We start from the raw sequence: 16,471 nt of genomic DNA, 5'->3' as shown, positions 1-16,471 counted from the left end.
CTGTCTTCATTGATGGAATGGCAAAGGAGAGGGCTAGTTCCTTGAAGTTCCAGGGCATCCAAATATTGGATGACCTCTTCTGGAGCCAGCATTATTGAGGCATCCATGAAGAAGGCACAACAATGCCTCTACTTTCTAAGAAGCCTGAGGGGATTTGGCATGCCTTCAAACCTCTACAGGTGTTCTGTGGAAAACACACTGACTGGTTGCATCGTGGCCTGGTTTGGAAACTCAAGTGCCCAGGAACACAGAAATCAAATTTATTGTCATCTGATTGTCAACCTGACAGAAGAGCATTCTAACAGTCCTTGGTGCAAAATATGCAAACACACAACCAGACATAACACACAACCAGACATAACACACAACCAGACATAACACACAACCAGACATAACACACAACCAGACATAACACACATTCAGGCAAACAATACATATGCAGGACAAATATTTTAACTATAAAAATAAATTAATTAATATTGGTTTGTACAAATGAGAGTCTCGGATGGTTAGTGTGAGTAGTTCCTTTAATGTATCCTGGTACATCATGTCGATTGGGGTGGTTTTCTGGATTGACCACTGATACATTTCTCTGCAGCAAAAGTACCACACTGTGATGTAGCCGGCCAGGACACTCTTGATAGAGCTTCTATAGAAGATTGACACATAATGGTGGGCAGTGGCTTTGCCCATTTCAGTTTTTACAGAAAATACAGTTACTTTTCCACATTCCTGACAAGTGAGAAGATGTTGAGTGACTACGATAGGTCACTAGTTAAGTGAACTCCAAGGAACTTGGTACTCCTCACTCACTCCACTACAGATTTTTTGATATGTAGTGGAGAGTGGTCATTCCTGGTTCTCCTGAAGTCCACCATCAATCTCCTTCATCTTGTCCATGTTGAAGTTCGAGTTGTTACTCTTGCATCATATTACGAGATTTTTCACTTCTCTGTAGTGCGACTCATCGTTTTTGATGATGAGGCCAATGACTGCTGTGTCATCTGATAACACTGATGGAGCTGGAACTGGCAATGGAGTCGTGGGTCAGTAGTGTGAACAGGAGTGGGCTGAGCACACAGCCCTGCGGTGCACCAGTGTTCAGCGTGACGATACTCGATGTTCTGCTACTGACCTGGACAGACTGTATTTTTTTAGTTAGGAAGTCCAGGATCCAGCTACAGAGAGGGAAGCTACAGACAACTTCTCCACCAGCCTCTGGGGAATAATCATTTTAAACGCCGAGCTGAAGTCAATAAACAGTAGCCTGGCGAATGAGGCATCATTCTCCAGGTGGGCCAGGATGGAGTGAAGCGACGAGGCAATAGCATCGTCTGTGGAATGGTTTCTTCTTTAGGGAAATTGACATGGACCCAGCTTCTCCAGGAGATGTTGTGCTTCAATGTTTTTCATCATCAGATGCTCGAAACATTTTGTAATGGAAAAGCCACAAAAAAAGTGACAAATCTAGCCAAGTCCATCATGGGTACCAACCTCCCATCCACTGAAGACATCTATGTGATGTGTGGCCACTTCACACTGGTCACAAACTCTCCTCACTGCTACCTTTGGGCAGAAGTTCAGCACCTTTTGGCTTAAGAATAGTGTTTTTCCAAAAACGATCACCCTCTTCAATCTCAATGCACTACCCTAACCCTATCCATAAACTAGTCCTGGACCACCAAAAGATCTGTCTGACTACTGAAACGTTTTTTGTTGTTGCAATAACTGCAATTGTGAACTGAACTTCCTGAGAAGACTGAAACAGGTAAGGCCACTGGTCACCATGATGCTATCTTTTTATAGGAGCTCTTGTCGAGAGTGTCCTGGCCGGCTGTATCACGGTGTGATATGGTTGCTGCAGAGAAATGGATTGGAGATCAATCCACAAGACCATAATAGTGGCAGAGAGGAGCACTGGAGTCTCTCCCCCCCCCCCCCCCAATTGACTTGATCTGCCAGGATCATTGTCCGAAGAGGGCATGCAAAATCATTGAGGACCCCTTCCACCCCTCACACGGCATCTTTCAGCTGCTCCCGTCGTGGAAGAGATTCAGGGGTATCAGAGCCAGCACCACCAGGCTGAGGAGCAGCTTCTTCCCATGGGCAGTGAGAATGCTAATAAACTAAAGGAATTACTCACATTAAACATCTGAGATTCTCATATTAATGAAGCAAAATTTATTTATTTGTATAGATGAAATATTTGTCCTGCATGTGTGTGAAGTCTGGTTGTGTGTCTGCATGTTTTGCACTGAGGACTGGAGAACACTGTTTCATCAGGTTGTACTTGTGCAATCAGATGACAATAGACTTGACTCTCCTCTATAATCACATAGAAATAGAACCATAGAGCCAAGTACAGGCCCTTCAGCCCATGGTTGTGCTGGCCCATGTAAGCCTACTCCACAACTATCTAGTCCTTCCCTAACTCACACCCATAACCCTTTCATTTTCTTACATCCATGTGCCTGAGAGTCTCTTGAATGTCCCCATTGTACCAGCCTCCACCACCACCCTCAGCAATGCATTGCAGGCACCCACCACTCACCTTAAACAGATATCCTCTGGTATTTGCTATTTCTATCAAATTTTTCAGTCACCTCCATCCCTATCTGTTTTCACAGTTTCCACTTACACTCTGATCTTTTCAACCTCACCCACTCCACCCCTTCACAATGCTCAACAAATGTATATTCTAGTTAAAAACAAGGACACTAGGGATCGGGAAAGCCACTGTGGATAACTAAAGAAATAAAGGAAGGCATCAAATTAATAACTAACACATTAAAAGTGGCCAAGAGTAGTGTTAAAATTGATATGGAAATCTTTTAAAACCAGATGTATTTGTTGTCATTTATCAAAATTCTCAGAACTCTAGGCAGGTTCCGTCCGGCAGACTGGAATTCAGCAAGCGTAACCTGACTGTTTTTTAAAGGAAATGGACAAAAGGCAGGTAATTATAGTCCAGTCAACTAAGGTATGAAAATGGAAAATGATTGAAGCTATCATGAAGGAAGAAATGGCAAGACATCCGAATGGTAATTGTTCTAACAGGCAGATGCCTGGATTCAGGAAAGTCAGGTCCAGTTTAATTGATTTACTGGAGTTCCTAGAGGATATCACGAGCGTGGTTGAAGGAAGGGAATAGGTCAATGTTGTATACTTGGATTTCCAGAAGGCAATCGATAAGGTGCTACGGAAAAGAGAACATAGAACATTGCAGCACAGTACAGACTCTTCAGGGCTGTGGGCTATTGAGGCCCTCCCTTCCTGTTCCTGACTTCCACCCATACTGAATCAGTAAACAATCCTTCCATAATGTCCACCTTTTCTGCAGCTGTGATACTACCCATGATTAGTAATGCTACTCTTTCCCCCCACCCCCACCCTTCCCTTAATACCTTCCTTCCTAGCCCCTTTGAAACATCAAAGTTCAGTACCTGCATCAGCCAATCCTGTCCTTGCATCAGCCAGGTCTCTAACAGCCACAACATTATAAATCTATGTACTGATCCATGCTCTCAGTTCATCTCCTTTATTCCTAATATCTGTCATTCTCCTGGCACAAGTTGAAGCTCATCGAATTGCAGCTGCAATTCCCTAACGGTCTGTGAGGAACTGCAACTCTGTGCACTTCATGCAGATGTAGCGATCAGGAAGATCTCCCTGAATTCCCACATCTCACAGGAGGAACATTCCACTAACCATGTTACCATTCTGACTTTTCTACTAGGCATAAGGTCAAAGAATAATAAACTTGCACCAGTCTTAACTTAGTCTCCATCTCTTCTTGCCAAAGCCTCAACTCACCACTCTAACTTTGGCCCAGTAACACAATGGCCGCACTAGTTATACATGCTCACCTTATTAAACTGTCCTAGTCATGCTCCAAATCCCCTTCGCTGGAAGAGGACAAGCCCCTAAACCCCTCTGATCTTGTATAACTCTATTCAGTTACCTCTTCTGCTTATGATAAGGGTGCATGGAGTTAGTCTGGATAGAGGATTGGTTAACCAATAGAAAGCAGAGAGTTGGGACAAATGGTTGGCAATCAGTAGTTAGTGGGGTGCTCCTTCATAACCATATAACCACTTACGGCACAGAACAGGCCAGTTCGGCCCTACTAGTCCATGCCGTAACAAATTCCCACCCTCCTAGTCCCAGTGACCAGCACCCGGTCCATACCCCTCCAGTCCTCTCCTCTCCATGTAACTATCCAGTCTTTCCTTAAATGTAACCAATGATCCCGCCTCAACCACGTCTGCCGGAAGCTCATTCCACATCCCCACCACCCTTTGTGTAAAGAAATTTCCCCTCATGTTCCCCTTATAATTTTCCCCTTTCAATCTTAAAACCATGCCTTCTAGTTTGAATCTCCCCCACTCTTAATTGAAAAAGCCTATCCACATTTACTCTGTCTGTCCCTTTTAAAATTCCATCAGCCATTTCTCAGCCCACACCTCCTTTTAATCTACGGTAATCTTCCTCACTGTCCACAACACCACTAATCTTTGTATCATCCGCAAACTTGCTTATCCAATTCTCCACCCCTACTTCCAGATCATTAATATATACATATAAACAAACAATAGTGGACCCAGGACCGATCCCTGAGGAACTCCACTAGTCACCGGCCTCCAATTGGACAAACAATTTTCTACCAGTACTCTCTGACACCTCCCATCCAACCATTGCTGAATCCATTTCACTACCTCCTTATTTATATCTTGTGTTCTTGCCCCTGAAGTTGCATTATTCTTGCCTTTCACCTTGGAGTTTGTCTTTTCTTCGACAGATACCCCTGCTCCCTTGATCCAATAAAGGCAGACTACCCGATTTTTCTTCAGGTCATCCTGTTAGCTCTTGAGCTGAATTTGTAACTCATAAAAAGGCCATTTTGTCCTGTACCTCTTGTGCTGACTGAAGACGAGTTATAAAACTTAATCCCAGTTTCCAGCCCTCTAAGATTATGAACCTTCAAATTCTCAGACTGCATCTCTTTCAAGTCTGCCATTGTAACTCCTCTCAAATAAAAGGATATTGGGAATGGGATAGCAGTTTGCATATCTGGTGAAATAGAGGCCTTTTTTTTACATATCTGATGAATGTACTACTTTGCTTCCACATCTGTCTCATTGTTCGATCTCTCTCCTGTGAATGTTCCAATCAGCTTTTTACTCCCACCACAGTACCAAAGGTGCTAACTGATGTCTTTGGCTTGGCTTCGCGGACGAAGATTTATGGAGGGGGTAAATGTCCAAGTCAGCTGCAGGCTCGTTTGTGGCTGACAAGTCCGATGCGGGACAGGCAGACACGGTTGCAGCGTTTGCAGGGGAAAATTGGTTGGTTGGGGTTGGGTGTTGGGTTTTTCCTCCTTTGTCTTTTACAGTGAGGTGGGCTCTGCGGTCTTCTTCAAAGGAGGTTGCTGCCCGCCGAACTGTGAGGCGCCAAGATGCACGGTTTGAGGCGATATCAGCTCACTGGTGGTGGTCAATGTGGCAGGCACCAAGAGATTTATTTAGGCAGTCCTTGTACCTCTTCTTTGTGCACCTCTGTCACGGTGGCCAGTGGAGAGCTCGCCATATAACACGATCTTGGGAAGGCGATGGTCCTCCATTCTGGAGACGTGACCCACCCAGCGCAGCTGGATCTTCAGCAGTGTGGACTCGATGCTGTCGACCTCTGCCATCTCGAGTACATCGACGTTAGGGATGAATGCGCTCCAATGAATGTTGAGGATGGAGCGGAGACAACGCTGGTGGAAGTGTTCTAGGAGCCGTAGGTGATGCTGGTAGAGGACCCATGATTCGGAGCCGAACAACGGCTCTGTATACGCTTATCTTTGTGAGGTTTTTCAGTTGGTTTTTCCAGACTCTTTTGTGTAGTCTTCCAAAGACGCTATTTGCCTTGGCGAGTCTGTTGTCTATCTCGTTGTCGATCCTTGCATCTGATGAAATGGTGCAGCCGAGATAGGTAAACTGGTTGACCGTTTTGAGTTTTGTGTGCCCGATGGAGATGTGGGGGGGCTGGTAGTCATGGTGGGGAGCTGGCTGATGGAGGACCTCAGTTTTCTTCAGGCTGACTTCCAGGCCAAACATTTTGGCAGTTTCCGCAAAACAGGACATCAAGCGCTGAAGAGCTGGCTCTGAATGGGCAACTAAAGCGGCATCATCTGCAAAGAGTAGTTCGCGGACAAGTTTCTCTTGTGTCTTGGTGTGAGCTTGCAGGCGCCTCAGATTGAAGAGACTGCCATCCGTGCGGTACCGGATATAAACAGTGTCTTCATTGTTGAGGTCTTTCATGGCTTGGTTCAGCATCATGCTGAAGAAGATTGAAAAGAGGGTTGGTGCGAGAACACAGCCTTACTTCACGCCATTGTTAATGGAGAAGGGTTCAGAGAGCTCATTGCTGTATCTGACCCGACCTTGTTGGTTTTCGTGCAGTTGGATAACCATGTTGAGGAACTTTGGGGGGCATCCGATGCGCTCTAGTATTTGCCAAAGCCCTTTCCTGCTCACGGTGTCGAAGGCTTTGGTGAGGTCAACAAAGGTGATGTGGAGTCCTTTGTTTTGTTCTCTGCACTTTTCTTGGAGCTGTCTGAGGCAAAGACCATGTCAGTAGTTCCTCTGTTTGCGCGAAAGCCGCACTGTGATTCTGGGAGAATATTCTCGGCGACACTAGGTATTATTCTATTTAGGAGAATCCTAGCGAAGATTTTGCCTGCAATGGAGAGCAGCGTGATTCCCCTGTAGTTTGAGCAGTCTGATTTCTCGCCTTTGTTTTTGTACAGGGTGATGATGGTGGCATCACGAAGGTCTTGAGGCAGTTTTCCTTGGTCCCAACAAAGCTTGAAAAACTCATGCAGTTTGACATGCAGAGTTTTGCCGCCAGCCTTCCAGACCTCTGCGGGGGATTCCATCCATACCTGCTGTTTTGCCACTTTTCAGTTGTTCGATTGCCTTATATGTCTCATCCTGGGTGAGGACCTCATCCAGCTCTAGCCTTAGGAGCTGTTGAGGGAGCTGGAGCAGGGCGGAATCTTGGACTGAGCGGTTGGCACTGAAAAGAGATTGGAAGTGTTCTGACCATCGGTTGAGGATGGAGATCTTGTCACTGAGGAGGACTTTGCCGTCTGAGCTGCGCAGCGGGCTTTGGACTTGGGGTGAGGGGCCGTACACAGCCTTTAGAGCCTCGTAGAAACCCCTGAAGTCGCCAATGTCCGCGCTGAGCTGGGTTCGCTTGGCGAGGCTAGTCCACCACTCATTTTGGATCTCCCGGAGTTTGCGCTCCGTGCACTCCGTGAACATGATAAAAATAAACCACTTCTTGTCCTTTTTGATATGACTGCAGTCTATGTGACTTACTGTGTCATCATTGTGGGGCTGTACTTCATTAGTTCCATTCTTTTATTATTCAGTTGTACTAAGAGGATGTGCCCTATTTTTTTTCTTTTCGAACTGGTGGTGTCAATCTGATGGTCATTTCCACCATCCCTTCAGGCTGTGTCATTGGATTTCTGACATTCCACAAAGGATAGGTAGTGTGGCAAAGGTTTTTCTGACACCCCCTTTTACCTCAAGCCCTTCAGGTAGTGGTCAGCATGACACTAGGGGATGAGGACTCGATGGGTGCTGTGGGTCGACCCCGGGGCAGACTGTCCAGGTTATCCGTAAGAATATCTCATCACCAGAGCTCATTATCAGCATCAGAACCTGGCCCGGCTGGTGGTGAGAGGAGCCCTCCTGGTCAGATGCTTCCTGTATGACCGGAATATCACCCACAAGCACATTTGTCCTTGAGTTGAATGTGGTGGAGTGGAGTCAGTCACTCACCTTATTGCAGACTGTCGATTAGCTAAGAGGGTGTGGAGAAGGATGCAAGGGTCCTTATCAGAGACTGGAGGGGAAGGCCCTCAAACAACAGAGGGGAGTAACTACAAAGTGGCAATGGTGCTATGTAGCAAGTAGTGGAACAACTTAGTGTCGTATGATACGACACTAAGAATGCAAAAAAAAATTGCTTAGTTTTCCTTTATATGTAATTTTATTGTGAATAAAGTTTACTTTTTGAGAAAAGAAATGGATTTCTGAAAGTTGTCTGTTACTTGCTTAAGATGCGTGGTTCAACACATGCACCAGTCAAATCTCAGCACCAGCTCTTGTCTGGAAGTTGTCAGGCTGCTTCACCTCTGGGTCTTGTTGGTCCTGCAGTGGCTGATCATAACTTCTTCTTTCTAAGTACTTGTAAGTTGTTGTTGCTTTTGCTAACTGTCACAAGCTCTGGTTCCACCCTGCTCCTGAGAAAGAGGAAATTAAGCCACAGCCCTGAGCATTACATTTGGGCCCAATAAGATTTGGAGCACATACCTGTCACAAAGCCCATGGAAAACATTCACGTGTTTGGCCCCTGGTTCTGCTCATTTCATACATTCCGAGAGCACTCTCTTTCTTTCCAACAGATCTCCATGATTACAATCAGCACTGGAGCTCCTCAAGAATGTGTACTCAGGCCCTGAACTATACTCCATCTAGACTCTGTACCGGCAAAACTGGAAATTGTCGGACTGAGCCAATTTAATATAGAAATCTGGAGAAATTTCTTTAGCCAGAGGGTCGCGAGTCTGTAGAACTTGTTGCCATAGGTGGGAGTGGAAGTGAGGTTGTTGGGTGTATTTAAGACAGAAATTGACAGGTATTTGATTAGTAAGGGCATCAAAGGTTATGGGGAGTTGGGCTGAGTGGGGCCCATGATTAAATGGCAAAGCAGACCTGACGGGCCAATTGGCCTCCTTCTGTTCTTGTGAAAACTATCCAACTCCATCTTCAAATTGTCTGACACACCACAGCAGTAGACCATGTTTGAAACAGCTGTTGACAGCTGGCCTGTGCTTTCAGATCCTCAACTATTTCTGGGTAACCAACCAAGTGAAACCCAAGTACTGCAGGTGCTGTAATCTTGAATGAACCACAAGAAGCTGGAGGGACTCAGTGGGTTAGGAATGTCATTGCTTTGTAGATCTTGATTTTGTGGGTAACTCTGATAAGATTACTTTATTCAAATATGTACACATTAATCAAGCCATCTAAAGTATTCTTAAACTTGCTAAAATGCTGCATTTCCCTTTGTAGATCATGTCATTTCTACTGTTGAAGGAAGATCCTCAATTACTCACCGATTGTGTCTATATTGTATTGTCTATATTTGTATCAGTGACCATATTTAATGCATTTAGTTACATCTTTTCTTTGGGACTCCAGCTACATTTTCCTTGATGACAACTGATATAAAGTATTCATTTGGACCTCAGATCCCTGTACCTCATTTAGTAACTTCCTTTTTTGGGGAGGTCTCTGCCATTTGTAACCCTTTGCTCTTTAAATTAATTTTTCTTTCCTTATGTTTCTCATGCTCTTTCGTGATACTTCCTTTTCTGCTTCCCCTCTAGAGCTTTCTATAATCACCAGGATTCTTATTTGTTAGCAGCGTCTGCTTGAGAAGAGAGAAGCATGGGAGTGAAGGCAGAAGCTAGCTAACCCACTGATACCCAGGACTTCAGTTGACCCATGAAGCACCTGGAACCTGCAGCTGAGCCGTAAGAATGAGAGTTGGGACAGGAGAGTGAAACCGAGTAAGGGATTGAGGTTCTGATCTCTCCCAAGAATAGAAGCTGGACTCAGCAAAGGCCCCACATTGATTTTGATTTGTGGTCTGCTGTGTAGGCAGCCCTCCCATGGCTTCAATAAAAGGCAAAGGCTTTTCTCTGTTCAAGAATATTGGGATTGTAAACTTGTTTAAAAGTACCTGCAGAACTGCAGAAGCTAGTCCTCTAATTGCAAGCTGCAATGTTTGTTGTATTCACACCTCTGTAGTTCAGACCTCCTGAATCACTTGCACAATCATTTGACTATCTATACTGCCTTTGTTGTGCTATTCTACCTTCCTATCCCTTAAAACCCAAAGATTTCCACTGATGGTGAAGCCCGCAGATTGTCTCCAAAACCCTCTGCCTCTTTCTCACCTCTTCATAAGCCTCCTTCCCTTTTTTATCTTTCGGCCTCGATATCGCACTGGGGTTTGCTGCAACATTTCTCTTGTCCCCTTCTCCCACTGGAGCAATTTGTTTTGGTGCTCTAAGGCGGTTCACAGGAATGTGATTGTAAATTACTGCAGCTCTTGGGCCCTTGCGTCCAGATTGGGCAAAAGCTTTTTCCCCCAAGCCATCAGAATCCTGAACTCCCAGAACATTTGTAGATAGGGTACTGTGGACTGTTACTGTATACACCAGTGGTTCTCAACCTTTTTCTTTCCACTCACATCCCACTTTAAGTAATCCCTATGCCTTCGGTGCTCTGTGATTAGTCAGGGATTGCTTAAGGTGGGATGTGAGTGGAAAGAAAAAGGTTGAAAACTACTATTTTAATTGTTCCTAATTGACTCGTTATGTGCAGGGTTTCATAACTCCAAAGGAAATGGGCCAATGACAATTTTTCTCAAGCAAAATATTTCAGTAACAATTGGGTCCAGAGCAGTGATTCTCAACCTTCCCTTTCCACTTGCTGCATCCCACCTTAAGCAATCCCTTACTAATCACAGAGAACTGATGGTATAGGGATTGATTAAAGTGGTTTGTGAGTGGAAGGAAAAAGGTTGAGAAACACTGGCATTCATATCGTCATCCACTGGTGTACATCTTAATGTTTTAATGTGTTTAACTTCTATTCTAACTTGTATTTATGTAAATATAGTGGTCCTGGAGAAACGCTATCTCAACATTACTGATGGTATGAACGATAAATAAAGGTGACATGACTATCTTCACAGGTTTATCGTCATGGCGACCGATCTCCCATTGTGGCATATCCAACAGATCCAAATACAGAGAAGGATTGGCCCCAAGGTTTTGGGCAGCTTACCCAGGTTAGTGAACTCTGTTCCTGCTTCCCCATCTGCCTTTCTGATCTTTCTCGTGAAGAAATGAGTAGGCCATTTGGCCTCCCATATCTGTTTTACGACCAAGATGCTCATTTCCCACAGCTCCACTTTCTTGCACTAAACCCACATTCCTTTGAATAATTAAAGTTCTATCAATCCCTGTATTGAACATACTCAATCACAAAGCCTTCAAAACCCTGGTATTCAAGTTTGAGTAATTCATTTATTACATCTTTCCCCCCACCCCCACCAAAGTATTTGATGGAAGTTGTGAACAGCAATGGGCCACAGCAGGAGTTTGAAAATAACTGGATGGCATTAAAATTGTCATCTTCCAACCAGATGGCATTAACATTGTCATCCTCCAACCGGATGGCATTAACATTGTCATCCTCCAACCGGATGGCATTAACATTGTCATCCTCCAACCGGATGGCATTAACATTGTCATCCTCCAACCGGATGGCATTAACATTGTCATCCTCCAACCGGATGGCTTTAACATTGACACCCTCGAACCGGATGGCATTAACATTGTCATCCTCCAACCGGATGGCATTAACATTGTCATCCTCCAACCGGATGGCATTAACATTGTCATCCTCCAACCGGATGGCATTAACATTGTCATCCTCCAACCGGATGGCATTAACATTGTCATCCTCCAACCGGATGGCATTAACATTGTCATCCTCCAACCGGATGGCATTAACATTGTCATCCTCCAACCGGATGGCATTAACATTGTCATCCTCCAACCGGATGGCATTAACATTGTCATCCTCCAACCGGATGGCATTAACATAGACACCCTCCAACTGGATGGCATTAACATTGATACCCTCCAACCGGATGGCATTAACATAGACACCCTCCAACCGGATGGAAATAAAATTGTCATTCTCCAACCGGATGGCATTAACATAGACCTCTATTTTCTGCAACTGCTACCCCCACCCTATCTTTGTCCCCCTTTCTCCTTTCGTTTAGGCTGTCTCCCTCTTCCCTTTTCCCTCGGTTTCCTTTCACAGAGCCAAAATCAATGTTCACTTTTCCTCTTATCCATTTAACACTTTTTGTTTGTTGGTCTGGACTCCTCCCCCTCCCATTTTACACCTCTCTCTCTTTCAGTCTTTATTAAGATAACCGTCTGCTTTTGGCTTGAAGAAATACTCAGGGCCAAAACATCGGTAATATATCTTTACCTCCTATTGGCGCTGCAAGACCGCCCGAGTTCTTTCGGCATTTACTGTCCAATCTGTGGGAGCCAATCTAGATTCTATGGAATATTGCAAGATGACAATTGGAGCATCTGCTATATTCTGTAAAACCTTGAGATACATTTTATTAAATCCTGGACATGTATTGGCTTTAAGACCCATTAGTTAATTTCATTCCACATTCATTCGACTCTCACTAGATTTCTTTTGTGCCCTCAAATTACTTTTGTATTTTTATAATTATTACAAATTTGCAGATTTTAAATTTTATTGGAAAATACTCATTGTTTTACAAAAATGGGATGCATTTGTAATATCAAGTGAATGATCACATTTCAGCCTTTTTCTCTTCTGCCCTTCCACCCATTTCTACTTGTATTCTTCCATTGTCCTTCTTGGGGATGGAGGTTGCAGGTTTGGGAAGCACTGGGGGACTAGCCTGGGCAACTGTTTCTGGTAAAGTCAACTGTCAAATAGCATCGAATAATGTCTCAACAAGAGTGAAGTGCTCTGCAGGGGGCAGCACTGCTTCAGAATAGTTGGGACTTTCTTATCCATTAGCAATGTCAAGAACATTCAACTCTTTACATTTAAACATAAACAAATTAGCGTTCTTTACATATTGGAGTGTGCCAGAAGGTATTCAAATCAAACAAACTCTCTCTCGCTCAGTTCATAAGCGGAAATAGCTTGATGTAATAGACAGATACAAACCAGAGGACATGGGTTAAGGGTGAAAGGGAAAAAGTTTAGGGGGAACATGAGAAGGAACTTTTTCCTTCTCCCAAGGAACTTCTTCACACGGAGAGTGGCGGGAATGTGGACCAAGGTGCCAGCTGAAGTGGTTAATGAGAGTGCACTTTTAACATTTAACTAGAATTTGGATAGGTATGTGGATGAGAGAGGTATGGAGGGCAATGGGCTGGGTACAGGTCAGTGGGACTAGGCAGAAAAATGGTTTGGCACAGTCTAGAAGGGCCAAATGAGCCTGTTTCTCTGCTGTAGTGTCCTATGGTTCTATTACCTCTTGCCTGTGCTCCTCCCCCCACCATTTCATTCAGGCATCTGTAAGGCTCAGGGCCGAAACGTTGGTTAAGTATCTTTTCTGTCACATAAAGAAAGCTGCAAGACTTGCCGGATTTCTCCAGCATTTTTGTATTAACTACAATCACAATGCCTGCAGACTTGTTTAACTGGTTCTAGGATTATTGTTTTAAACAGAAATTCTACTATGATTAAACCACAGGTCATCTTATTTGGGAATGAAACTAGCTTCTTGTTAAGTGAGGTCAAAATAAAATTGTTCCAGATCATTTGTGACCATCAGGTTTTCTCCACTAACTTCATGTGCTTTTGGGCTGTGGCGTAAGTGTAAATGTTTGCTCTTGACTGTAACCAAAGTGTCAGTGAAATATAGCTGTGTTGCAAAAGACCAAAGAAGAATGAATGGAGAAGTCAGCCACGTGAATCTGGTCAGCAATCCTGCAGAGTTGGACCGGATTTAGGTTTCAAACTTGCAGGTGCTGAGCCGGATCTCACTGGTGTGTTGGTTCCTGATTGGTTTTTTCAGTACTGTAATGACTGGGATTTCTGCTTCTGTTTGAAGATTGGGATGAAGCAACACTATGCACTGGGCCAGTATCTGCAAAATCGCTACCATGGCTTCCTCAACGCCTCTTATGACCGATACGAGGTGAGCTGGTCTGTACAAGTGTCCAATTCAGCTTTGGATACAGTTGACTGACAGAGACCAAATATACACATTTTGATCTGCAAACCATCTGATGCTAGCTAATTGTATTTGAAATTTGTACCCTTCATAAAGTATGCAATGGCTTGTAGAGCAATTAAATTGAGCCTGCACTGAACTTCCACCTGCTTAGAAGCCTGATCTCACATCACGTGAACATTCATTCAAAAGCTTCTGAGGAATACCTTGGGATATTTTGTTTTCTCAAAGGCACTTTTTAAATATAAGCAATTAGGGTGTCGCTGACCTGTCATTAATTGTGGTGACTGGTTTTGAGGATGTTCTCAAGTTGGATCGCCTACTGGCGAATCATGAACATGACACACAAAGGTCAATGCATCTCTCCGCAGCCTTCAACAGTCTGCTAAGGTGGTCATGGGGTTCAAACATTGGCCCAAGGCACCCAAAGGTAATTTAATGCATCATCAGTCATATGAAATGGTCCTACCTTGTAGCATTTTCCAAAATGAACCCTCCAATTGCCATGTTCCAATGTTAGTGACCTTAATATGAGGAACAGCTAGCACCATTTTCCCAGGCGACAATCGCAAATACCAGATGACATTTATATGAGGTGAGTGGAGGAAAGTTTAGAGGAGATATCAGAGGTTTCTTTTATAAACACACACTGAGAGTGGTGGGTACCTGGGATGCATTGCAAAGAGTGGTGGTGGAGGCTGGGACAATAGGGACATTCAAAAGACTTTTAGCATGGTACACAGATGTAAGAAAAAATAAAGGGTTGTGGGTGTGAGGTAGGGAAGGATTAGATTGTTGTGGAGTAGGTTGGCACAACATTGTGGGCTGAAGGGCCTGTATTGTTTTGTAGTGTTCTATACTGTGTTCTATGATTGTTTTAAGCTCAGTCACTAACTTCAAGAAAGTAGCCTTCAGAGTTGTGTTCTTCCAGCCACTACTGTCTGGTGTAACAGCAGGCACATTCCTTCAGCTGTGACTGCAAAGCCAGACTCAGGAATATTATTATTCCGTGCACACAGTCCAGGTATGGCAATGCTGTCCCATTTATTTTTAGTGTGGAAGGTGGTATCTGAAGGAGTTCCCAAAGAAAGGTGTCATTGAATTAATTACTGGCTCCAGGATAATAATTTGGCAGTAACAAAACTACCTTCTCCATTAATTGGCAAAACTTCTCCAAAGTAAAACCATAAAACTGCAAATGCTGAAAATCAGGAAGGAAAAACCAACATTGTTGGAAATATCTGGCCAGGGAGTACTTGTGAAGGCAAGAGGAGAGTTAACGTTGGAGGTTGATGACCTTTTACTTCTGAGCTGCTGTCTGAATGGATCTCCTCCAGGGGCTCCAGTTTCATCCCACCTTCAAAATGTATGGGGTTGTAGGTCAATTGGGTGTAATTGGGCAGCATGGACTCATGGGCTGGATGGGCCTGTTACCATGCTGTATGTCTAAATTAAAAAAAAATTAATCCAGGGGAAATACAATTGGACCATCAACCCCACCCCCCCCATGGGAATTGTGGCATGAACAGAATGAACACTGTGCAAACCAAGACTGAAAGGTGTAAAGATGAGCAGGGAGGATCTTCCAGAAAGGGGCCGATCTGTTAATCCTGATGCTGAAATGTTGACTCTCTCTCCCCACAGATGCTGCCTGACCTTCTGGGTGTTTAATTTCTCTGTTTAGTCTAACGTCTTGTGATTTATATCTGCTTTCTCTTTGTAGATTTATGTTCGGAGCACAAATATTGACAGGACTCTGATGAGTGCTGAGTCCAACCTTGCTGGCTTGTACCCTCCACAGGGGCAGCAAATTTTCCATCCCGGCCTAAAGTGGCAACCCATCCCTGTGCACACAGTGCCCGTTGGACAGGATAAGGCAAGTGTCAGAGGAGAGGCAGTGAGGGACAGCAGTCCATGTTGATTATAGGGTGGGGAGCAGTGTCTGAGTGAGGAGAATGTGATGAGGAGAGGGTCAGTCCACCTCACTCTGATGCCCAATGATGCTGGGAGTCCATGCAGAGGCCCGGGCAGCTCATCCCACTGGGGAGGAAAGATGGTAAGTGTCTCTGGAAAAATAGGCATTGCACTCACATAAGCTGGAGCTTTTTAAGAGCATTAGAGTTAAGGTCAATGGTGGGGATATGGTATTAGAAAGGAATGGGCATTGTACTTTGTGCATGTAGGGAAGAGCAGGAGTGTGCATCTTGTGTTACATTTCCCAGTCTATGCTTTCTATCTGTGTCCTTTATAGTTCTTCTTAGGGTGGGGGTGGTGGGAGGGGGTGTGGAGTGGAGGGGGAAAGGTGAGGTACAAATGGAGAATGCATGTAAATATTTTTCACTGACACTGGGGTGAGAATGAATGTGTGTGTATATGTATCTCTTTAACTGGCACGGGGGTCAGAGTGAGGTTGTTTGTGTATGTGCCTCTTTAATTGGCATTGGGGCCAGAGTATGTCTCTTTGTACTGGGGGTCAGAGGAGGAGTATACATGTTCATCTCTCACTGAGTCAGAAGGCAGAGAGAGAGAGAGAGACTTTCACTGTCATTGGGGATAGAGTGTTGTATGAATATGTGTGTGTGTGTAT

General features: G+C 44.4%; 1 protein-coding gene across 4 annotated transcripts in view; it reads left to right on the top strand.

Annotated features, from left to right (window-relative positions):
- Positions 1-16,471, top strand: part of acp2 (acid phosphatase 2, lysosomal) — a 63,312-nt gene that overhangs the window by 20,775 nt on the left and 26,066 nt on the right. For 2 of the 4 annotated variants that reach the window (XM_069895019.1, XM_069895038.1), the window contains exons 2-4: positions 10,825-10,920; positions 13,762-13,848; positions 15,608-15,760. In XM_069895019.1, the coding sequence (XP_069751120.1) occupies positions 10,825-10,920; positions 13,762-13,848; positions 15,608-15,760 (336 nt within the window). The remainder of the gene's footprint in view (positions 1-10,824; positions 10,921-13,761; positions 13,849-15,607; positions 15,761-16,471) is intronic. The other 2 variants (XM_069895028.1, XM_069895044.1) reach the window with 2 other exon arrangements.

This window comes from Narcine bancroftii, chromosome 1 (genome assembly GCF_036971445.1).
Source record: "Narcine bancroftii isolate sNarBan1 chromosome 1, sNarBan1.hap1, whole genome shotgun sequence".
NCBI classification, from domain to species: domain Eukaryota; kingdom Metazoa; phylum Chordata; class Chondrichthyes; order Torpediniformes; family Narcinidae; genus Narcine; species Narcine bancroftii.
This window is presented reverse-complemented; position numbering and strand designations above follow the sequence as displayed.